Raw genomic sequence first — 23,361 nt, 5'->3', positions numbered from 1 at the left:
TATTTGGTGTTACTTTGTTTGTACAATGGGGCAAACCATGAACAGACCGGAAGAGGCAGCTGGTTTGTACTGTTGTGCTTGAAACCACAGAATCTGAAACATAGGGGGTGCTCATTCTTTGTGCAGTGAGATGTAGCTTTGGAAGATGTATGTTCGTCTTTGGGTGCACCTTAAATGGTGGACAGATAAAACAAAAAAGACTCTTCGTGCTGCATGTGAGTTCCATGGTTCTTATAACATTGAGAGATCTCTTAAGCATATTTTCTTTTGCTATTTAAATAATCTGCTCTCCCCTTATCTCAGGAAAAAAAACACCCTCTTGATTATGTTCCTCTTGTTTTCACAGGTTTCATTTCAGAGTCGTTTTCTTCTCAATTCCTTTCATATGATGTAAGGGAAAACCAGCCGTTAGTGTCCCAATTGAAAACCACCTTCTTGGCTGGCATTAAGTTGGATAAGAAATACCCAAATTCTTTTGTCCAAATAGTGTTTGTAAGGAATGAAGTTGACTGTTGACCTTGCCTTTGGTTTTGCTGAGGATAGTCTCAGGCTTATATTTTTGCTTTAATTTGTCTCATGTTTCTGGTTTACTCCCGGTGTAACAAAGTTTCATTGGCTACACTTGGATAGTGTTCACACTTAACTGTGTTTCATTTTTTTTTCTTAGAGTCATCTCTTAGGCAGAGCTTTTCCAGATTAGTTTCTAGTGTTATGACAAAGAACTTGGAATTCTGAGTTAGCAAACAAGCTCTGAAGGCAGCCTTAGTTACTTTTAGATCTATTCTACTGCAGCTCAAGTTGCTGCCACTGTTATATTGAAAAAAATTCTACTTCCGGTATATATAGAGCTTGGTTTTTAGGGTTTGATATTTTAATTTTGTCCTAACTGTTCCCTAGAACAAGCTTTTGAAATAAGTGTTATATTTGGTAAGACTGTCTTGTAATCCTTGTTTAGCTTGAGTTTTAAGCCCTTTTTAGTTGACTTACTGATCAGCAACAGTAAAAATATATGTGGGTATTTATTCACCCCAAATGGCTATTTGCCCAACAGGAACTGTGGTTATCAAAGATATGACAAATGAGTTGTGTTGCAAATTCTCACTGTTTACTTCATTTTTTTTACTGAGGAGCAGTAGAAAACACAGAATAAGAGGAAGAAAACTGGGCTTTCGTGGTTCATGTTTTACTAAGGTGAATAGATTTTTCTCCACCTGGTGCTGGACAAATACATTTTTATACAAAGTAGAATATTAAAAAAATTCTCTAATAATTCTAGTTTAAAAACCTACATATCTGGAAATTATGCAATAGGTAATGTTCAAGGCAGCATCTTGGTTAAGTCCTAGCTTTTTTGAATTTGGAAGATTTGGAGGTTTATCACATGTAAAATGTTGGCTAGTGATTTGACAGCAGAGTAAGTTATTTTCAGATTGCTGAAAGGAGTATTTTCTCTAATTGGAGTCCTAGAATACGAAAATACAAACACGTAACAAAATGTGATAGGGCTGTTTTTAACAAGGAACAATTTCAAAAAGATCTTTTGATTGCCTTTTTAAGTTCTGTTAACTTTGATTTCAAAACACATCAGTGAATATATTCACATGACCTTTCAAAGTCAAATGTAAGGCATTTGACACAGCCTCCCACAGCATCTTCACAGCTGACCTGAGGGAGTGTGGTCTGGATGGCCGGGTAGTGAGGTGGACTGTGAACTGGCTGAAGGGAAGAAGCCAGAGAGTCGTGGTCAATGGGGCAGAGTCCAGTTGAGGCCTGGATCTAGTGCAGTGCCTCAGGGGTCAGTACTGGGGCCGGTATTATGCAATATATTCATCAGTTATTTGGACGAGGGAACAGAGTGACTGTCAGCAAGTTTGCTGGTGACACCAAGCTGGGAGGAGTGGCTGACACTGGAAGCTGTGCTGCCATCCAGAGACCTGGACAGGCTGGAGAGCTGGGCAGGGAAAAATTCAATGAAATAGAACAATGGCAAGTGTAGAGTCTTGCATCTGGGTAGGAACAACCCCAGGTTCCAGTATAAGTTGGGGAATGACCTATTAGAGAGCAGCGTAGGGGAAAGGGACCTGGGGGTCCTGGGGACAGCAGGGTGACCATGAGCCAGCACTGGGCCCTTGTGGCCAGGAAGGCCAATGGTACCTGGGGTGGGTTAGAAGGGGGTGGTCAGTAGGTCAGAGAGGTTCTCCTGCCCCTCTACTCTGCCCTGGGGAGACCACACCTGGAATATTGTGTCCAGTTCTGGGCCCCTCAGTTCCAGAAGGACAGGGAACTGCTGGAGAGAGTCCAGCGCAGGGCAACAAAGATGATGGAGTGGAGTGGAGCATCTCCCGTGTGAGGAAAGGCTGAGGGAGCTGGGGCTCTTGAGCTTGGAGAAGAGGAGACTGAGGGGTGACCTCATTAATGTTTACAGATATATAAAGGGTGAGTGTCAGGAGGGTGGAGCCAGGCTCTTCTCAGTGACAACCAAGGATAGGACAAGGGGTAATGGGTTCAAACTGGGACACAAAAGGTTCCACTTAAATTTGAGAAGAAACTTCTCAGTGAGGGTGACAGAACACTGGACCAGGCTGCGCATGGGGGTTGTGGAGTCTCCTACTCTGCAGACATTCAGACCCGCCTGGACACCTTCCTGTGGAACCTCAGCTGGGTGTTCCTGCTCCAGCAGGGGGATTGGACTGAATGAGCTTTCAGGGTCCCTTCCAATCCCTGACATTCTGTGATTCTGTGTGGGTTTTTTTGCCTGCACTTAGAAAGAAATGCCTTTGCCCATGCTCCAAAGCAGTTATGAACCTTGTATTTGTGGTTCTCCAGCAACGAGTTGGAGGAAATAAACACTCCCTATGAACTGTGCTAGCCATTGTCACCTAGTTTCTGGTTGACTACAATGATATGTAGTTACTATGCTTAAGCTTGAGACAGAGATAATTTATATTTGTATTCAGAGAGCATTTTCAGGATTATGTGAAATCAGCTTGTTGGCATCAGTGCATCTGGTTAAAGACTGCTACCCGTCACACCAACTGAACGTTGTTTCCAAGAAGGACCAACACGTTTCTTTTGAAAGTTGCAGTAGGAGAGTAGGTCACTACTAAGAGCTCAGATTCAAGCTTCAGTCTCTATTTTTAGAGATGCATACAAGGGGAAGGGAAAAAGTCTAAGAGTTTTCAGTAAGAGGAGCGTTATTTGCGCCTTGGAGGTACATGAGCAAGCTTTGAAATTTCTGAGTGAAGAACAGCTGGTGTAAGTATAACATAAAGCAAGCAAACAAGTCTTTATTTGATTAACTTCTTAATACCGCTAAAGTCCCATGTATTGCCTCTTGAGAAGGCACTAGCTTTGTCACTGAAGACCAGAGTTTGGAAGTTTGCATTAATTTACCTCACAGTCAAATGGTAGTTAGCGAATCCTTTCTTCCTGACAAATGAAACAATGGTGCCTTCTCTTTGTGAACAAGGTCCTACATGTAGTAATACCCATTGGTGTCACTTGGACGCCAAGCTGTTGGTGTGTTTTGTAGTATGAGGAAATGGAAGGTGTGTCTAGTATGAAATGCCAAGAATGCTGCTGCCTGTGAATGGTGCTTAACAGTTGTGTGACGGCGCATGTAAGGATTTTGCTGTAATACAGCTGAACTTACTTGGGCAACATTCAATGAGGCTTGAATAAGGCTTTTGATGCAGGTGCTAATCTATTTTAGAGGAAATTTAGGAGGAATAAAATCAGGCATTTAATAGCACAGAATTAGCTTTTGGATGTATATTGTATGTATATTAGCAGAAGAGCTGTAGTGTAGTTCTCTGATAATTTTTTTTTTCTGAATGTGAAAAGTCAACTCAGAGAGTACCAAGTTGCATTATGTGTTATCCATTGCGCTAGAGATGTAGTACGCCCGTCCTCTCTGTAGATGGCAGAGTGATTCCCTCCACCCCCTGAGATTTAATTTTAAATTAGATCAAATAGGGCTCAGACTACCAAAGAACACAAACATCTCCTTCAGAATATTATATTACTTTTTGGTGAAACTGTAGTACATTAGAACGTGAAGGATCAAAGAACAGAAGCTGATCATTCAGAACTTGTGTAAGCCATGGTTAATGATTATAAAACAGGAGTCAGATCTGTTTTGTACAGTAGGAGGTAAAGCATTTGTAGGTTACTCCGAACAACACTTCTAAAAAGGGCAGTTTAAAAACACTCTTTTGCTTTGACAAGGCCTACTTACATATTATTATTATTATGACAGTTTGCATCAAGAATCCTCCTGAAAAAAATGGAGTTCTAACTGCTACCAGCATTAAAATTATTAACTGAAGGGTCTCTTTGGGAGAATACTGTTCTTTTTATTTATTCACTTTTAAAAATTTCCTCAGACTTAGCCATAGGAAAGCTCTGGACTCAACTAGTTTTGATCAGTCTGCGTTCTTATATGTAGGGAAGTCTTTCAAGCTCTTTTTTTTTTTTTTTTTTAATTAGTTTGAACTTTTTTTGGTCACATTGTCAGTGCTTTTACTTTTGCAGTTCTTGAATGTTATATAAATGGTAACTAAGAAACATTGATTTTAATGACTATGCTATTATTTCGCATGAACATAGCTCTTGTAGTTTCTGTTTTTGCTGGTGAGTTCAGAAGCTCTTTACTGAAAATACTGTGTTTAGGAGGGTTAAAACAAGAGGGGCAAAACAAGAATAAAAAGTCATTTTATTGGAATACAGAAACCTCAAACCTATTATGGAGGGTACCTGGGGAAGCAAAGCAGGTGGGGAGAGGGGTTGCCCACGGCCCCAAAATGGAACCTGCTTCCAACCCTCGTCATCTTTTCTGTCCCCTACCTCTGCCTGACAGCGACACAGATTGCTTAGGGTTTCTTTTTGTGATAGAAATCTCTTCAGGGAAGATCTTCATGCTAACCTGAAATAATTGTTTTCCTAGGAGAACGACAACATGAGACTAGAAAAATTCTCTGTTGACTATCAGAATTTATCATACTCCATTTCAAAAGTGTTTGCTGCTTCCATTAGAAACTCATTGCAGAATTTAACTGGGAACAAACTTCTGAGTTTTTCAGTTGAAATTCATTTGTGATTGTTTCATACCCGTTTGGTCTTATGCCCATATTCTCCTTTTGCTTATTTAGCCACTCCCACCCCCTTTTTTCTCTGCTGTATTTATGGACCAGATTTCATATTATTTAGTTTTTATCATGTATTTACTTCTTTTGATTTGTTGTACTGAAAAGCCACACTCTCAGTCTTGCATTCAGGCGAGATTCTCTGTTGTGGTAGATCAGAGGAATAATGTTTTTCTCTGCATAAGGCAGTGTCAGTCTTTAATGAGTTCAGGATATAGGTGATAGAAATCCAGCTGGCTGATCCAGTTGGTTGGCATTTTCTAAAATTGTGTGAAAATGCTTCCCTAACCATTCTGGAAATGCTTGTTAATGCTGCTCAGAATTGTATTTTCTTTCATGGTGACTCATGATTCTTCTGTGATTCACTAGATTCTTCTGCTTTTCAATCTCCAAATAGTAGATTTTCTGCTTATGGGAGAACTTTTTATTCCATGACTGTGTAAGCTCTCATGTTTCACTATTAAATTTCAAGCTATTAACCTCACTACTTCTCACCTACATAGAGTTTTTTGCATGTGACGTTCTCATCTGCTGCGATAGAGCTGGCTCTGCATTTTGTGTTGTCCTTGTTTTACCCATTCATTCTGCAAAGTATTACATTGTTGGTTTCAAGATAGAGAAGATCTCTCAAAACTTAACTGAAAATCAGCTTGATTTTTTTCCCCCATTTTGCTTCCAAATCTTGTGTTCCTAACCTACAGTTCTTTATAAACTTATACCAACTTAATTTTTGAAGTAGTTTATTACAGCATAATTTGCCTAAATAATACTGTATGCTTTTGTATATATAAGATACCTGTCTGATGATTTTTAAAAAATGTTTTACGCTTTCATTTTGAGTAGTATGGTTAAAGGGTTTGCGGTGACTGAGCATTGGGGAACTTCAAGGCCATATGCACTTCTGCCATACTGTCTGTGCCATACACCTATGGTGTGTTGTCCTGAAAGAAGGGTGATGTAGAGTAAATAATCTGCTTTTCCCAACACTATATTCTCCCTTCTGAAAGTGATCAAAGAGGACTTGTTGCCATGTTCAGTTTGAAAGTTGATGTACTCAGATTAAATTTCAATAACATCTGATATTCTGTAATTTAAGTGTAACTTTTCCATCTGTTGATTTGTTTTAGATTTTGAATTTTAAAAAAATGATCAAAAAACACATTCCCCTGTAATGAATTGTAAGCCTTGAAACTGCTTTGCACTTAAGCCAAGTTACAAGTGGCTTAATACCAAAGCATTTGAGTTTCACCCATGGATTTTGTAACAGGTTGTAGACTGCCTGTGCACAACTCAGACCCTACTGCGTCTCTCAAGGGAATAGCCAGGGAAAATGGGATCTTTCTGTTTAGCTATATATGTTGACTTGAGTTCAGGCAGTGCAAAAGTCAGAAAAGAGATGTATTCCAGGGGCTAGTGCTAGCCAAAAAAAGCTTTGTGCCGTGTGGTGAGGAATCCCGTTTTAACCACAGGATTGCAAGGTATTTTGTGGCAATTTCATAATAATATTTCATTGAGTCATGATTCATAATGTATTGGAAGGTTGCAGAACTTAGATGGGTAAAATGGTGGAACTTCGGTTGATTTAGTGATTAATCTTTTGCTACTGGCTTTCCTAAAGAATTATTAGGATTTGTTCTACTGTAATAAGTTCTGCAGATAATACTGCCCACCTATTTACAGTGTTTTTCTTCTTCAGGACTAATGGCAGAGGAGTGAACCAACATGGCAGCTATGGTCCCACCGGTGAAGCTGAAATGGCTCGAGCATCTAAACAGCTCCTGGATCACAGAAGACAGTGAATCTATTGCAACAAGGGAGGGAGTTTCTGTCTTGTACGCTAAGTTAGTCAGCAATAAAGAAGTAGTGCCATTGCCCCAGCAGGTTTTGTGCCTCAAAGGACCTCAGTTACCAGATTTTGAGCGGGAATCTCTGTCTAGTGATGAGCAGGACCACTACTTGGATGCCCTTCTTAGCAGCCAGCTGGCACTGGCGAAGATGGTGTGCTCAGACTCTCCATTTGCTGGAGCGCTTCGAAAACGTCTCCTTGTGTTGCAGCGTGTCTTCTATGCACTTTCTAATAAATATCATGACAAGGGGAAGGTGAAACAACAGCAGCATTCACCAGAAAGCAGTTCTGGATCCGCAGATGTGCATTCTGTCAGCGAACGTCCTAGGTCCAGTACAGATGCACTCATAGAAATGGGGGTTCGGACTGGATTGAGCTTGTTGTTTGCACTGCTCAGGCAAAGCTGGATGATGCCCGCGTCAGGACCTGGCCTCAGTCTTTGCAATGACGTTATCCATACTGCGATAGAAGTCGTGAGCTCTTTGCCGCCTTTATCTTTAGCAAACGAGAACAAGATTCCACCAATGGGGTTGGACTGTTTATCACAAGTAACAACATTTCTGAAAGGAGTAACGATTCCAAACTCTGGGGCAGATACCTTAGGTCGTAGATTAGCTTCTGAATTGCTTCTTGGTTTGGCTGCCCAACGAGGTTCCTTGCGATATCTTCTGGAATGGATAGAAATGGCTTTAGGTGCTTCAGCTGTAGTGAACACCATGGAGAAAACCAAGTTACTGCAGAATCCAGAAGGGATGATCAGCTTTGATTGCTTTATGAGTATATTGACACAGATGCGACGATCTTTGGTAGGTATACCAGCTTTGATTTTTCTACATAACAAATATAGCTGCATTCTTAACTTTAAATAGGTTCTCAGCACTTAATGGCAGTTTGCTGAACAGTTTACTTACTATGTTAAAAAGGATGGGTTTTTTTTGATTAAATATTTTTTTCAGAATTTCATTTGTTGCCCACTGTCTCTTCCATCTTGCCCACTCATTTACTTGTAGGTAAAGGAGATGAAACAGCAAAGCAATCCCCGTGTTGTCACTTTTGGCGTTATGCTCTAAATTCAGGAAAAGAGTCAAGGATGTACTTGATCCACTTGCACTTTACATTTAAGTTCATAGCAAAAAAAATTAGAAAATGTGGAACCGTCTTTTTAGGCTTGCTTTGCTGAATGTGCTTAGAATTCAAAGTTTTGCAATATACCTTGTTTCCTCTTCAAAGTTATTTACATTGGACATTCCTGCTCTCAAATTAACCTGGCCCTCTGTTTACACATCTTTGGAGAATCAGTAAGATTTGAGAGGTTTAACATTTTTACTACTGCTCAGAAATTAACACGATAAGAAAAGGAGCTGAGTTGTTTGGGAGTATGGCACACTGCTTTGTATGCTGAGTGCTTACTTCTGGTCCTAGATGAATATTCTTTTTAAAGCTATGAAATTATTGCACAATATGCATACACTCAGACTGAAACAGGGAAGGGCTTTTTCCCTGAAGTGGTCATTCTTTTGTGTCCTCTCAGGCTTGCAATGCTTGCTAATAAATGTGAATGTTAAAAACTAAAAAATGTAAAGAATGAGGACCATGAAAAGAGCATGGCAGTGGTAGGGTCTGAATTGTATGTCCTGATGGGCAGCCTTGTTGTTGTTTTTGGATTAGATCTAAAATAAGAAACCAAAACGTGGAAGATATGTAAACATAAAAATAATGATAATTAATCATTATTAAATTTTAATCACTTTAAACTAAACACAAGTGACATGCACCTCAGAACAAAACAGTATTAGGAGAAATTAACTCTAAACCCAGACATTCACAACAATGACTGATTAAGAGTGTTTAACTAGCACTTGTCACATTTTTGTTATGCTGAAGTGTATGCAGGTATGACAGCTCAGGGGAGAAAGGTGCGTATGCTTATAGAAAGAGCTTTTAATTTTGCTTACCTATAAGAACAAATCTCTAATGTGTTTTGTACAGGTGTGCTGTTGCTGTATGGAAGTCTTTTTCTCGTAATAACAACATTTAAAAATTGTAGGGATCATCTGCTGATCGAAGTCAATGGAGAGAGCCAACTAGAACATCTGATGGCTTGTGTTCACTCTACGAGGCAGCTCTGTGTCTATTTGAAGAGGTATGTCCTGCAGCAAACATTGACTTTAAGGTAATTTTGGTTTCTTTCCCCCGCACACATCAGGTTGGTGTGTGTATACAGGTTTGGTCCAGTCTCTGCTGAGTTGTTGAGTAGAAGAGGAAGGCAAAAGAAAGGTGAAAGACTAAGACATAGAGAAACACAGTAACGTGGGCAAGCTAACGATATGGTGACGGATGATTTGTGTTTTAGGTAGAGAATCATATTGGGGGATATTAAAGTTGCATTAAACATTGTGACCATATGGAAATAAATAAAAATGCTGCTGTTTAATAAATCTCTCATTTTACTAGGTTTGTCGAATGGCATCAGACTATTCAAGAACATGTGCCAGCCCTGACAGCATTCAAACAGGTGATACCCCCATTGTTTCTGAGACCTGTGAAGTCTATGTGTGGGGTAGCAACAGCAGCCATCAACTGGTAGAAGGAACTCAGGAGAAAATACTTCAACCCAAGCTTGCTCCAAGTTTTTCTGATGCACAGACGGTGAGTGCTATTTATAGTGATATCTTATATAACATTGAACAGCTTCGTGGCTCTAGTGTGAAACTGGAAAATAGTACTTGGTTTCTGATGCTTAAGTTGTAATGAAGGTGTGATGCTCAGAACTAGTCACACAAGTCACTGAAAGTATCTCACTACCTTTATTGATGCTTGGAAAAAACATTCTGTTTCTTTTAATGACGCACACAGATCAATATCCATGTAACAAGATTGATTGAATTATCCAACTTGCTATATGAAATGCATTTGCAGAGGCGCATTTGCTTGCCTGTAGGGTTGTGTTCTTTTGTTTTTTACTGTTGTTTAAAAGGTGTCTTAACTGCTCAATCTTCTTTTCCATTAGTGGTTTTCACACTAAGGTTGCCTAGTTTTCAAGTCGGAACCAGGCTAACTGCTGGCACAGCGACTTTAATTAGCTCTGTGAAAATCGGTATACAGTGTGCTCTTTCTGCTCAGTCACAGATTCTGCAGTTGCAACTGAGCACTTCCATTGATGTGTGGCACAGAATAGAATGGTGTGCTTGTCTGTTACTAAATTGAATTTGCAGCATTGACTTAAGTAAAAGCGTTTTTTGGTCATTAGGCAATTTAGGTACATTTTCTGAAATTGTTTGTATTGACATCACTGATATATTTTATATGCCAGTGGTCTGCGGGACCAGGCACCATAAAGTGAGTTTATGCATTCAAAACACTTTGTTTAAACAAAATGCTGGTACGGAAGAGTGGAATGAGTAATCTGAATGAATGAGTTACTCTTTAAATCGCACGGTGTACACCCATGAGACATATTTATGTGATTTCTCTCTGGAATAAAGAATTTTTTTCTTTAACCTTTATTGATGATTTCTGTAGGATTTGCCTATATGAAGAAGTTAATTCACAGTAAACAGGGTTGTCACCGTGCAGTCCGCTGCCTGCTTTGTGCCATGCAGTGTCTTTATGCTTTAGATTTGAACCTGCTCTGCACTCACAGTGTGTTAAGATTCCTGTAGGAAATTATTGCAGGCTTAGCTGGTTTGCTATTAGGACATTGTTCAGCTGTGTGCTGACGTCCAAATAGAAGCAAGTCCTTTCTTTCTTAAAAGGTTTTGGTCTGATGTCTTTGGGGTTTATGTAATTTAAATACATGGTCTCAAATGGTAGTGAATTTTTAGTATTTGGCAAATTTCTGTAAGGTTACCACTTGGTACTGGTTAAAATGAAGTAAAACCTACATTGCTTTATGAGGCTGTTACTTTGTCTTTTTAATCTTAAAAACTTAAGATACCTTCAAAGACTGTTCATTTCCATTCATCTGTCTTGGAGATCTGAAGGCAGTCTGAGTTCTTTGGTCTGTAGAAGATACGCAAATACATCAAATAGATTAATCACTATTTATATCCTTTATCTCCAGAACAGATTTACTCAAAATATTTTTCAATAATTTGAATTTTGCCGCTTGCCAAAGTCCCAATTCTCTGTAATTTTACATTATGTTATATGAAAGGGTTATGTAAACAAACCTGTCATTCTGTTCAAACATACCAACTTCTGGATCTATAAGTGAATATTACATTTGTCTAATGTTTCTTTTTTACTCTTTTAACCTTTTTGTTTTAGATTGAAGCCGGACAATATTGTACTTTTGTTATTTCTACGGATGGTTCTGTTCGAGCCTGTGGTAAAGGCAGCTATGGCAGACTAGGACTGGGTGACTCTAATAATCAGTCCACATTGAAAAAATTGACTTTTGAGCCTCATAGGTCTATTAAAAAAGTGTCGTCTTCAAAGGGATCTGATGGTCACACTTTAGCGTTTACAACAGAAGGGGAGGTCTTCAGCTGGGGTGACGGTGACTACGGAAAACTGGGACATGGCAATAGTTCAACTCAGAAGTATCCCAAACTTATTCAGGGCCCTCTGCAAGGAAAGGTATGTTTTGTGTAGTAGAATACCTATTTGTGTTCTGTTCAGTTGTGATTATGAGTAACATTTGAAAGATGCAAAATCTGAAGGAAAATTTCTATGTTTTGTCTAAGCTTCTCTTTAAAGCTGGGTCTGCTTTCAGCAAAGAACTAAAATTTAGGGTTACCTTTAGGCATGTGATTTGGACAATGGCATTGCCAGTAAACCTTCTCCTAGTCTTAAGACTGAAACTTGCTCGTGTGCTTTTGCTGAACTGCAGTGTCTTTCCCAGAGATGGCAGCTTTTGTTAGCTGTAACGTTAGGACTTTTCATATACAGTTTTTTAGTGGCTTCATTTGAAGAGTCCCTTTGTGCTGTGCTACAGGGCCTTCTCCCTCCATGTCTGTGTTGTGGCCAGTGTTCTAAACATCCACTGATGATGCTTTTTGCTGCTGTAAGACTAGGATGTCTTTATGTTAACTTTGCATGATAAATCATGACCAGTTATGTATGTAAACGTGTGTCTTTGTGTACTGATTTCTGCTTACCAAATGCTAAATAGAAAAGATTGCAAAGATTAATTTATGTGTGTACTTGCTCCACGCGAGTGAACAAGTTGATTTACATAGACTGCTTCTGAAGTTTGACTTTCATAAGCTTTCAAACTTCCTATTCAATTTGTATAAACACTTGATTTTTATTTTTGTAGGTTGTTGTATGTGTATCAGCTGGATACAGGCATAGTGCTGCTGTTACAGAAGATGGAGAGCTATACACATGGGGAGAAGGAGACTTTGGAAGATTAGGTAACTTTAAAATGTCGTATGATGCTTTTGGAAGAATTCTTGTGTCTGGTGATAATCCTATACATGTATTTGCCTAGTTCTCTCATTTCCTCTGAATACACATATACACGTACACAGGTGTGTGTTGTAGGTGACTGTATTAAAACTAGCGCAGAAAGAAAATGTGTTTTTCTTTTTTCTTTAGGTCATGGTGACAGCAACAGCCGTAACATTCCGACTTTAGTAAAAGACATTAGCAACGTAGGGGAGGTTTCCTGTGGCAGTTCACACACAATCGCGCTGTCCAAGGATGGGAGAACAGTATGGTCGTTTGGAGGAGGAGATAATGGTAGGTAAAACTAACATTTTGATAGTAATTTTTGTCTTATTTCATCTACCTCATAGCCTCAGTACTCTTTGCAGGTGGTTGTGGGGGTTTTTTTGTCATTTAGTAGCTGTTCAACAAAAGGATTTTAGTAAAATCTAAATACAATATTTGAAGTTCAACTGCAAGATTATAGACTTTAAAAATGAATTATCAAAAAGAATAGGGGTTTCACAGAGCAGAAAGCTCAATGAATGCATAAACAATTCTGGAAAAAATGTTTTGCTGCTAACTTTCAAATAAACTCGCTTATTTGATGTGGCAATAACTGTATTCATGTATTAAAACTGTTGCATTTAAGCTACCTCTTGAAGAAACAATCTCCCATCTCAAAAATGAAAGGCTTCTAAGCCTCATTGCCAGTAGATACTTTGGCAAACACACAATTGTTCATTTTCTACTATTACAGTATTTAGCTAAAGTTTGTTAGGCTGCTAGATGAAATTAAAATTCAGAATTGCTGTATTATTGCTGCCGAGCCTGATGTGAGAGGAGGGGAGAATGCAACCTACAGAAATCTCGTCATCAAATTGCTGGTGAATGGAACAGATAGGAATTGGTATTTGATTCAAAAGCAAGCTCTGACATGCACATATAGAATTGTTCCCACTCCTCTGTCTCCCTCCTTCTGCAATTTCAGTTGAAAAACCATTTTTTAATGGGACAGACTCCATAATCTTCATGAAATATTGGAGTTGGCTCTTCTGTTTCAGTAAATTATGAACAGTTTGCCTTTTGGATATTAATGATGCAGTACTAAAATATTGTAGGAAAGCTAAAATAACAGGAATCAAAGCACGATCTTTGTAGAAATTATCAGTCTTTGTAATATATTTCACATTTTGTTTTTTTCTCCTTCCTTTTGTGGAATGCTTTTCTGTCAACACTCTAATGTGATCTAGTGACTTTTTGAGGTCATTGATTGAAAATGGTGAAGTTGTGGAGACAAATAGCTGTATTCAAGAGAAACTTAAAGGAGAAATATGGAAATAAAAATATCAATGTGTACACAAATGCACACAGCTGTTAGGAGACAATGCAGACAAGTTGGGTTTTTTTCAAATCACTTCATAAAGTAGGATAGAGAAATTTTTGTATTGGACTGGATGAGCTTTTGAGGTCCCTTCCAATCCCTAACATTCTGTGATTCTGTGTGAAACAGAATAGATTTTGTAATATGTTTTACTTTAAAAAATATACACTGACATTTTTGGAAATCCAAAGAGGATTCTTTTTGGGTGCTTAGAATTGTTGTAGTTTATATATTAAAAATACTTTCCACTTCTGTTTCCTCCTTTTGTAGGCAAGCTTGGTCATGGTGATACAAATAGAGTATATAAACCTAAAGTTATAGAAGCCCTGCAAGGAATGTTTATTCGAAAAGTTTGTGCTGGGAGCCAGTCTTCACTTGCCTTGACATCAACAGGGCAGGTAGGCAACAGCAAGTGTGCAATCAAATGATGAGAGTTGCTGAAGATGGTGTGGGTTCATTATTTCAGCATTTATTTTGATTATTGAGAAAATATTCAACTAGCATTTAAATATCAGTAAAGTTCTTGATTAGAGATTGACGGCAGTATTGAGATCCTAACGCACTAGAGTAATGAAAAATATGCTGCAGAGTCATCTACAAATATACTTTTCAAGAGTCTTGCTTAGCCACGGAAACCAAATTATTTTTAGGTTAGTAAATGTAATCAGTCCAAAACCAAATTGGATTCAGGAAGTAAAGTGGGTTCTGAAAGCAAAAAAGCAGTGGAAGGCTTGTCATTTTTAGTTAGTTAAGTGATATAATAGTTTTTTTAAATGCATCTAAGTTTTAGAATATAGGTGTTAACAGAAAGTTTTCTTTCTAGTCTGTAAAATCTCAGAAGAGCTTGGAGAGAAATGTTTAGTTAAGTAAATGGGGGCCCTTACTGCTATAATGTGTATGCATGTAAGACAACAAACATATCTGCGTGTACTCTAAGTGACCCCACTGTGATGCCGAGGCAGTGGGGTTTGCAGGGTGGAACTGGGAGTGCTGAAGTGACCGTAGCAGGTTCTTTTCTTGCAACAGCCTCCCCATTGATGTGACCAGTGATCTGAGTGGTTGGGCAGAAAAAAAAGTGCCGGGAAAGCACTGTTTGCGTTTTGTTGAAAACGTAATTGTGATTAATGTGCAGGGGGTTATCTGGTATTTTGTTTGTTCGTGGTCACCAGTAACACAGATTCGACGCGCTGATGTTTGGTGGTTGGTTTGCTCTAGGTTTACGCGTGGGGCTGCGGCGCGTGCCTTGGCTGTGGCTCTTCGGAGGCAACTGCTCTCAGGCCCAAGCTTATTGAAGAACTGGCTGCTACAAGAATAGTTGATATTTCGATTGGTGACAGTCACTGTTTGGCACTTTCTCACGGTAAATAGAATAAGGTGTAAAAATACATAGTATTCCTCTTGATCAAAAGCACTTGTATCTCAGATTTTGCTTTCTGCTTTGTTTATGTTTATAGATAACGAAGTTTATGCTTGGGGCAACAATTCAATGGGACAGTGTGGTCAGGGCAACTCTACTGGTCCCATTACTAAACCGAAGAAAGTAAGTGGTTTAGATGGAGTTGCAATTCAACAGATTTCAGCAGGAACGTCCCACAGCCTTGCCTGGACAGCTCTCCCAAGGGACAGGTAACACTGACACTGGGGGACAGACATAATTTCTTTTTATGCAAGTCCACTTTGGGATACCTGTAGGTCTTTCCTGAAGGTGTTAACTGGGTCACGCGTTCCAAGTATTCTGCTTGTAATGTTTTGGACTGGAGAGTCTTTTCTTCTTCCTCACCTTCTCTTTCTCTTCCTCTCTTTCCTTCTCTTCTTACTTCCTTTTAAACTATTGGAGACTACAAGTGAAAATATAGCAGCACCAAAGATTTGGCTATTAGCTATTTGTATATGAAGATTTCTTTCTTGCAGTTGGACAAAAATTACCTCTGTTTACTAAAAATTGGCAAGTTAGGCAGTGGGAGGAGAAAAAACTCACTTTTTGTATGGCTTAGGCAGTTTGCTTTAGTGTAACAAGGAGTAAACTAAGAACAAGGCTTGGGGAAATGGGGAAGTTTATACCAACCACTAATGTGGATTTAAGCATTTTAACAAATTTCTGAATGGTTAGTTGGTAACCTGACCTAAACCCAGGTACCTAAAGAAATAATTTGATTATTAACTTACAGTAACTGAAATAATACTTTGTTACACCAAAGACATGAGCAAATGATTTAACTGGTAAACCTTACGTTTATAGATGGACTAACACAAAGGAATAGAAAAACAATATTTGGAAGATAATTCAGGAAGAATTTCAAATGCCCTGTTTTAAAGGGCATCTTAGAAAAATCAATTAAGAAAATAGATTCACATAGTACTAAGTGGTACTGCTCCTTTTGAATTCTCCCTGTATTGTATCAAAGTCTCTTTTTCAATACAGCGTTTGTACAAAAACCAGGTTTGTGAGTATTGGTCAGCTTTTGCATGAATCGGATGAAATACATATGGCTGAGGCAGTTAGTCAGCATCAGTCACCATACTATTTTGTTATAAGAAAATAATGGGTTTGGTCAAGCGTGTACTCAACCTGCTTAAACTGTTCATGGGCATATTTTCACAGTAACTTCTTTTGATGTTGGATTCCAGGCAAGTTGTGGCATGGCACAGACCCTATTGTGTGGACCTTGAAGAAAGTACCTTTTCGCATCTCCGTTCTTTCCTTGAGCACTACTGTGACAAAATTAACAGTGAAATACCCCCTCTTCCTTTTCCTTCATCAAGGTACATAAAGCATATGCATTTTACAGATCTTTATAAATGTTTTTCTTCACAGCAGTGGTGCATGGCTTAGTCCTGATTAGTCTTCTCTTTAACAACCCGGTTTATTTACTCGTTCAGGTGCTGTTTGTATGACAGAGGAGCTTTTCAGTGCCTCAGATGCAGTAGGAATGGTTGTCTGGAATTTATTTTAATTATGCACTGAATTAAATATTTTCTTTCAGAGTTACCCTTTAAAACACACTGTCCTATATAGTTGAAATGAATTTACTGCTTCTTGACATTATTTCTGCTTTGCAAGTTCTAATATACTGATAAGTTTAGGAGAAAAAAAAACCCTCTTCGGGTGATAATCCATCAATCTATACATTCAGTTCCTGACTAACACACGTATGATGCTCAGTGCAGGAGCTGCATAGCTGCCATTACCTTGTTTCTATCTAAGGAATCAGGATATTTTTCTACAAGTGTTTTCAGCATGTGAGGGTGGGCTGTTGGCTTCGTGCAGCTCAAGGTCTCTGGTCGCCTCTGGAGAAACAGAAGTCGTTCAGAATGCGTGAAACACTTTTTAAAGGTCACGTATGACTCTGTTGTTCCGGTTATGTCCAGTAGCACAACTTTTTTCCAGCTGCATGATCAAAATGGAGAAACTCAGTTCAGTTTTTCAGGAACTGATTTGTCTATGAAATTTTGTAATGGGGCATAGCGTTACAGTTCCAGCAGTTTGCTTCTGCTGCAGACAGAGGCCAGTAGTGACATCTAGGACATTTTGTGATCAGTTCCATGTGGAATATTATTTATTTTATTTTATTTTATTTCATTTTATTTTTTGAGATACGATAGTCCATTACTTTTGAAAATGCAAACTGCTTCTCACAAACATGAGACTCGTAGACATGAATTCCCATATAGACACACATTTCCACAGATGTATCTTTTTTCTGGAAGGTCTTCCAGAAAATGAAAATGCAACAAAACTAAGCCTGTCTTGATAGTGCCATGTTAACTAAAACAGCCTCTTGACCAATCATCGGTAATTGTTACTACAGCTTCCAGATTTGAGTCTTTTTACCAAAGGTGATGTTTTAAATGTGTTGCTGTTAGATAACTTAAGCATGAGTGTTTCCTCACTGATGTTTGCAAAAACCACTACAAATATCAGACATCCTCTTGAATCTTTTTTCTTTGCTACAAAGTCTTTCAAAAGTTTTCTTTTTTAAGAAGACTAGAAATTAATATTACAGCTTTCTTTATTAATCTGATGGTTGTATTCCTAAATCTTCTGAGAGAAGATTGCATTGGTTACTTCTTACAAGGTTTATTTTTTCTTTTATGTGAGGCATATATTTGTCTGTCTGTTTGTGTGCTTTGGGATGGTTTTACCTCCTAATTCGTGGGAAGACTGTTCTAAACTGGATGCCTCTTGGAACCACAAAGATACTTTTTTCTATTTTGGCTTTGGTTTTTCTTCTTTTTTGGCATATTGGCAGTAGGTTTTCAGAGGAGTTTCTTTAAAGTCCTGGCTGTAATTTACTTATCTTTCTGCTATGCAAAATCAAACAAGAGTGAAAAGCTTAGTGCACAAATAAGTGCAAGGGGACTAAGGCTGATAATCAGAGAGATTAACAGCATGTATTTCTTTTTACAGGGAACATCACAATTTTCTTAAATTGTGTTTGAAGCTGCTTTCTAACCACCTTGCCCTGGCCCTGGCTGGCGGTGTAGCTACCAGCATTCTTGGCCGCCAAGCCGGTCCTCTTCGAAATTTGCTGTTTAGACTGATGGACTCTTCTGTCCCTGATGAAATTCAGGAAGTAAGTAACGTTTTTTTGTTTACAATTCTATGACTTTTTTTTGTTCTTTGACTGTGTGATTAGAGATTTCTCATTCTGAACTTGGCACTCAGCTGAACGTGATTCTGACTTACCAGTTTTACTCATTAAAGTTAAAAAATTCAATCACCATCACTGTTTTATGGTCTGAAAGCAGAGGAGAATGTTTGAATGAGAATTTCAAAAAGCTGCTTTTATTTTGTAACATTTTAATTATCGTTGCTTGTAATAGCCTAAAATGTTAATGTTGTGGATTGAGTAGCTAACTTAGTTGAGTAACTTCTCCTAAGATGGCTCTCTTACAGGAAATAGCAACTTAGAACAGATTTTTTATTGTTTAGACAACATGTTGATCTCATTTCACTCCTTCAGTGTGCTGCATGTCATTGTATTACAGAATAAAACATTGATGTGCTTTTGTGTGCCAGAATACTGATAGTAAATGAAATTAAGTGGATATTTTGGATATTTTGTGTGGGGTGTACTGTATTTTTTAAAGGTACAGTTGCGTTGACTTTTTTTTTCCCCCCACTGAAGAAGTTTTTTCTGCTACTCTCATTTTAGGTTGTAATTGAGACTTTGTCAGTAGGAGCAACTATGCTGCTTCCTCCCTTGCGAGAGAGAATGGAATTGCTACATTCTCTTCTACCCCAAGGTCCTGATAGATGGGAAAGCTTATCAAAAGGACAGGTAAAGTAAAATAAAACTAATTTGTGCTTTAAAATCTGTTTTGTTTTTTTTTGGAGGTGAGCCTCCTTTGTGGAGTGCAGGCACATTATTTATGAGATACAGTGCAAAGCCCAACTTAGCAAAATCTGTAGCCTGGCTACATCAGGATGCAGTGATGTAAGGAGCACTACATTTTCTCAAGTGAAGCTTCACTACCGAAAGGTTAGGAATTGCTGTGTTAACGTATCAAGACAAGTTTAAAGGTTAGGTATCTTTGAATACTAGACTGATTTAACAAGTTTCGGTAACAGATGATTAACTGTTTTCTGGGAAGAATACTTGTATATGCTTTGCCTATATGGATTTTACCCTGCTTCTCGAAGATGACTGGGATGTTCCTTTTTTGATTCTTTCTTGAGTATGAAGAAGGAGAATTAGTGCAGGTTAGGAGACTTACCCAGTGTCCCACAAATGGAAGGAAAGAAATTCAAGGAGCATCTGTTCCTGTCCTTGAGGGCAGTAGGTACTGATGCTTCAGCAGTAGCCTTGGGTTAAAAACATGAGAGAAACTATTATTCGGTTCTGTAGCACAGGATCCTCGTCAGATCCTTTATTTTGTAAACTATATAACAGACTGGTTTACACTGATACTAAAACTATGAAATAGAATCTTCTGATTGTCATTTTCTGAAGATTTCTTTTCTAGTACCAGTACAAACAAAAACCCCTGACAATTACTATGGTAGAGCAAGTTTTGTTTTTTGAGGAGTTGTAACCAACAACAGTGGGGAACAATACTGAAATTGAAGTTCATTACTCTACATCTACCACCTCCTTTGTATGCTTGTCCCGCTTTTTACCCTTTCCTTTTTCCTATGTATAAATTGCAATAATGACCCTCCACTTCCCCCCACCCATAATCAGATAACTAGAACAAACTAGAGAAAGCATTTGGTCCAGTGTCTAATCTCTTAATCTCACCTTTTTAATAGGTATGGTCTTGTAATTCAGTATCTTTATCTGTTCCCTAATACTACAAATCTGCAGAAGAAACTTTGGACTTTTTTGCTGAAGTCCTCCAGCTTATTTTCACATCTCAGTAGAATATTTTTATTGCATAACTGTGCCTGATGCTTTTTCTTCTTAGCTCAGTATTTTGTCTTCGTTAATGAAGAGTGTTTCTTGTGTCTAAACATTTTTCTTTAGAGAATGCAATTGGATATTATTCTGACGAGCTTGCAGGATCACACCCACGTAGCTTCCCTGCTTGGCTATAGCTCACCCTCTGATGCCACAGAAACGTCCTCCTTGTGTATCAGCTACGGAAATCTGTCTGATCAAACGTATGCTGTCCAGAGCAGTCACCCGGATACTCATCTGGCTGAAATCTTAATGAAGACTCTTCTAAGAAATTTGGGATTTTATACAGTATGTATAGGACTTGTGTTTATTTATTTATTTTTTAAATGGGAATGAATTTTGGGTACTTAGAAGGGTTAGAAGGTTTTCCCCAGTTTCAGAAAATGGTGCTCTTCTTGTTTATCAAAAGTAGCATTGCCATATGTATTTGTCCTGAAGTGGACTAAAATCAGTTAAATAGTCTCTAACATTATGGTTCTAATGTTGTTGTAGTGGTATTTATTGTTTAACCTGGCTTATGTAGATGGTTTCATATCAAACTGAAGTATTTTATTGCTCTGACTTTGGCTTTAAAATTTTTTGGAAGATAGAATGCAATTGTCACGGAGGCACCCCGAGGTTAGTTTAAGGGACAATAGGGTTCAAAACAACTTTTACTAAACCAGTCAGAAACAGGGTTTTAGCATTTGGGGGTCAAGGTGGGGCAAAAGTTCTTTCATCCAGTTATCCTTGGTGAATTGAAAGAAAAATGTTTCTGCATCTGTTTTCTTCACTATGGTGACATTGCAAATGATTGTAATTTCAAATTTGGTTATCCCATAATCCACTTGACATTATCCGATTTCTTCGATAATCACGGGTGCAAATGTTAAAGGTTAAAAAAGCTTTTTAAGGTGATAGTGAAGTGTTATTGTATTTGAAGGCAGAGTGAATTGTTCTTTTTTCCCCCTCCTTGTCTTAACAGGACCAAGCCTTTGGAGAACTGGAAAAAAACAGTGATAAATTCTTACTGGGTACATCATCATCAGAAAACAGCCAGCCTGCTCATCTTCATGAGCTTCTATGTTCACTGCAGAAACAGTTGCTGGCTTATTGCCACATCAACAGTGTTAGTGAGGTGTGTGTCCTTATTTTTATTGTTTGGAGTGGGGAAATTAATTCAACATGCATGAGCACCAGAATGTTGTTAGATTCCTGTTGAAAATCTTCTAAGTATGTCAGAGCTAAACTGATTTAAATACTGAACCCCCTAAGTACATTTACAGAGTTATTCTTATGTTTGATTGATTGTTTTCTTCCAGAATTCCAGCAGTGTGGCCCTGCTTCACAAACACCTGCAGCTTTTATTGCCTCATGCCACAGATATCTATTCCCGTTCTGCAACGCTGCTTAAGGAAAGCTCTTGGAATGGTAGTGTTGGGGAAAAACTGAGAGGTCAGTGTTCGTGGAAAAATCAGTAATGGTGGCACCATAAGCTTAGGGCAGTTCTTGTTTGTTTAGCTTTGAATAATAAAATACCTTATTTTCCCCATATCTGCATAAAGTAGGTATCCCAAGCCTCCCTCAGAGGAGATCAAGTGTCTACCCAAGGATAGCGTCTGCCTCATGTTTTTAATAGAACATTTTGCATATAGGAAGAATACAGAATAGAGAGGATATTGTCTCTGTGCATTATTGTTTCAGTTTTGTCAGTTCTAGATTTCTCTTAAAAGTACCTTTTTCTTGAGATTTCTCAAAAATAAGTAGCTACAATATGGAATGGATTAATAATTCTTAAACAAGCAGCCCAATTCAACATGTGCAGTTGAGACATTTTGAGGTAGCTGATATATTTTTATGGAATTCTTTCTGACTTGTTAAATTGTGCTTGGAATGTAATTATATTCTGAATTATAATTATAGTTATATCTTTTTTTCTCTGTAGATGTTATTTATGTATCAGCTGCTGGTAGTATGCTCTCTCAGATTGTCAACTCATTATTGTTACTGCCAGTATCAGTAGCTCGGCCTTTGTTGAGTTACCTGCTAGATCTGTTGCCACCTTTAGATCGTCTTAACAGACTGTTACCTGCTGCAGCTCTTTTAGAAGATCAAGAACTACAGTGGCCACTTCATGGTAAGTGTAATATCTAATGCTCATTTGCCATTCATTGACTTTTTAATTAATATTTTTGGCAAGGTTTTATGCTTTTATTAAGTGCTGTTTCCAGTTAATATCATTTATCTATGCATGTTTATCAGAACAAAAAGAAATATGTATTGGACAAGAATAGGTCCTTGTGCAGAGTTTTAAAGAGCCTTCACTGAGTGTGAACAGTTGTCCCATGAATGGTGATGGCCTGTGGCCTGCTGACGTTATGATGTTAACTGATCTATTTGTCCTAACTGGTGTTTCTTCAATTTATAAGTCCTTGACTGAGGGACAAATCTGTTAACTGGGAAAGATTAACAAGATCTGCCATTAACTTTACTAATTTTGGAATTGTTTTTAACATCTGTGCAACAGTGACTAATTTGCCAATTCGTTGCTCCTACTTTGAGGTGGACCTGAATTAATTGATCCTGCCGGAGTGCCCCTACCACAGCCTGCCCAGTCCTGGGTCTGGCTGGTTGATCTGGAGAGGACGGTGGCTCTGCTGATCGGGCGCTGCCTGGGTGGCATGCTGCAGGGGCCGGCCGTGTCCCCCGAGGAACAGGACACGGCCTACTGGCTGAAAACCCCGCTTTTCAGTGACGGGGTAGAAATGGATATTCCTCACTTAGGTAAGCTTAGACATTTATGTCTAATTGACATTGTAAATATTGGTGCTGGGTTTTGAAATTTCTCATGTTGGTTGGATAAGGGTTTGTCTTTCAGCGTTCCTGTCTATTCAGGTAGTGACACAAAAAGTTGTAAAGTGGATATTTAAGTGTATGCTGTAGTTTACAAAGGGTCTATGGAAATGCATATGGAAGGAAAAAATCTGCAATTTCTCAGTGAAAGAAGTAACACAGACTTCACTGTAGTAACTTTAAATGTTTTAGATGCTCAGCACTGAACAGACACACCAGGGGCTCCATTGTTCATGTTTATTATTGAAAAATACTACCTTAAATTGTATTCTGCTTACAAAGTGGAATTTTTATTAATTAGAAATAATTCTAATAATAACAAACTTCAATCCTTCTTATCTACCAGAAATGTTAAAAGGATTCAGAATTAGTATTTTTAGT

At 38.3% G+C, this 23,361-nt stretch overlaps 2 protein-coding genes across 9 annotated transcripts in view; one reads left to right on the top strand and one right to left on the bottom strand.

Annotated features, from left to right (window-relative positions):
• LOC136106993 (enhancer of mRNA-decapping protein 3) overlaps positions 1-23,361 on the bottom strand; it is a 361,619-nt gene that overhangs the window by 232,224 nt on the left and 106,034 nt on the right. The window lies entirely within an intron of this gene.
• The window catches only part of HERC1 (HECT and RLD domain containing E3 ubiquitin protein ligase family member 1), a 110,977-nt gene that overhangs the window by 27,932 nt on the left and 59,684 nt on the right, over positions 1-23,361 (top strand). For all 8 annotated transcript variants that reach the window (XM_065847328.2, XM_065847333.2, XM_065847329.2 and 5 more), the window contains exons 2-18: positions 6,841-7,796; positions 9,038-9,133; positions 9,445-9,639; positions 11,260-11,571; positions 12,254-12,350; positions 12,535-12,678; positions 14,018-14,145; positions 14,963-15,107; positions 15,202-15,373; positions 16,376-16,510; positions 18,156-18,321; positions 18,904-19,029; positions 20,215-20,436; positions 21,113-21,265; positions 21,450-21,582; positions 22,073-22,264; positions 22,690-22,911. In XM_065847328.2, the coding sequence (XP_065703400.1) occupies positions 6,867-7,796; positions 9,038-9,133; positions 9,445-9,639; positions 11,260-11,571; positions 12,254-12,350; positions 12,535-12,678; positions 14,018-14,145; positions 14,963-15,107; positions 15,202-15,373; positions 16,376-16,510; positions 18,156-18,321; positions 18,904-19,029; positions 20,215-20,436; positions 21,113-21,265; positions 21,450-21,582; positions 22,073-22,264; positions 22,690-22,911 (3,568 nt within the window). In that variant the 5' untranslated portion in view covers positions 6,841-6,866. The remainder of the gene's footprint in view (positions 1-6,840; positions 7,797-9,037; positions 9,134-9,444; positions 9,640-11,259; positions 11,572-12,253; positions 12,351-12,534; positions 12,679-14,017; positions 14,146-14,962; positions 15,108-15,201; positions 15,374-16,375; positions 16,511-18,155; positions 18,322-18,903; positions 19,030-20,214; positions 20,437-21,112; positions 21,266-21,449; positions 21,583-22,072; positions 22,265-22,689; positions 22,912-23,361) is intronic.

Source organism: Patagioenas fasciata, chromosome 12 (genome assembly GCF_037038585.1).
Source record: "Patagioenas fasciata isolate bPatFas1 chromosome 12, bPatFas1.hap1, whole genome shotgun sequence".
Classification (NCBI taxonomy): Eukaryota; Metazoa; Chordata; class Aves; order Columbiformes; family Columbidae; genus Patagioenas; species Patagioenas fasciata.
The sequence above is the reverse complement of the archived record's forward strand: the minus strand, read 5'-3'. Positions and strand labels throughout refer to the sequence as shown.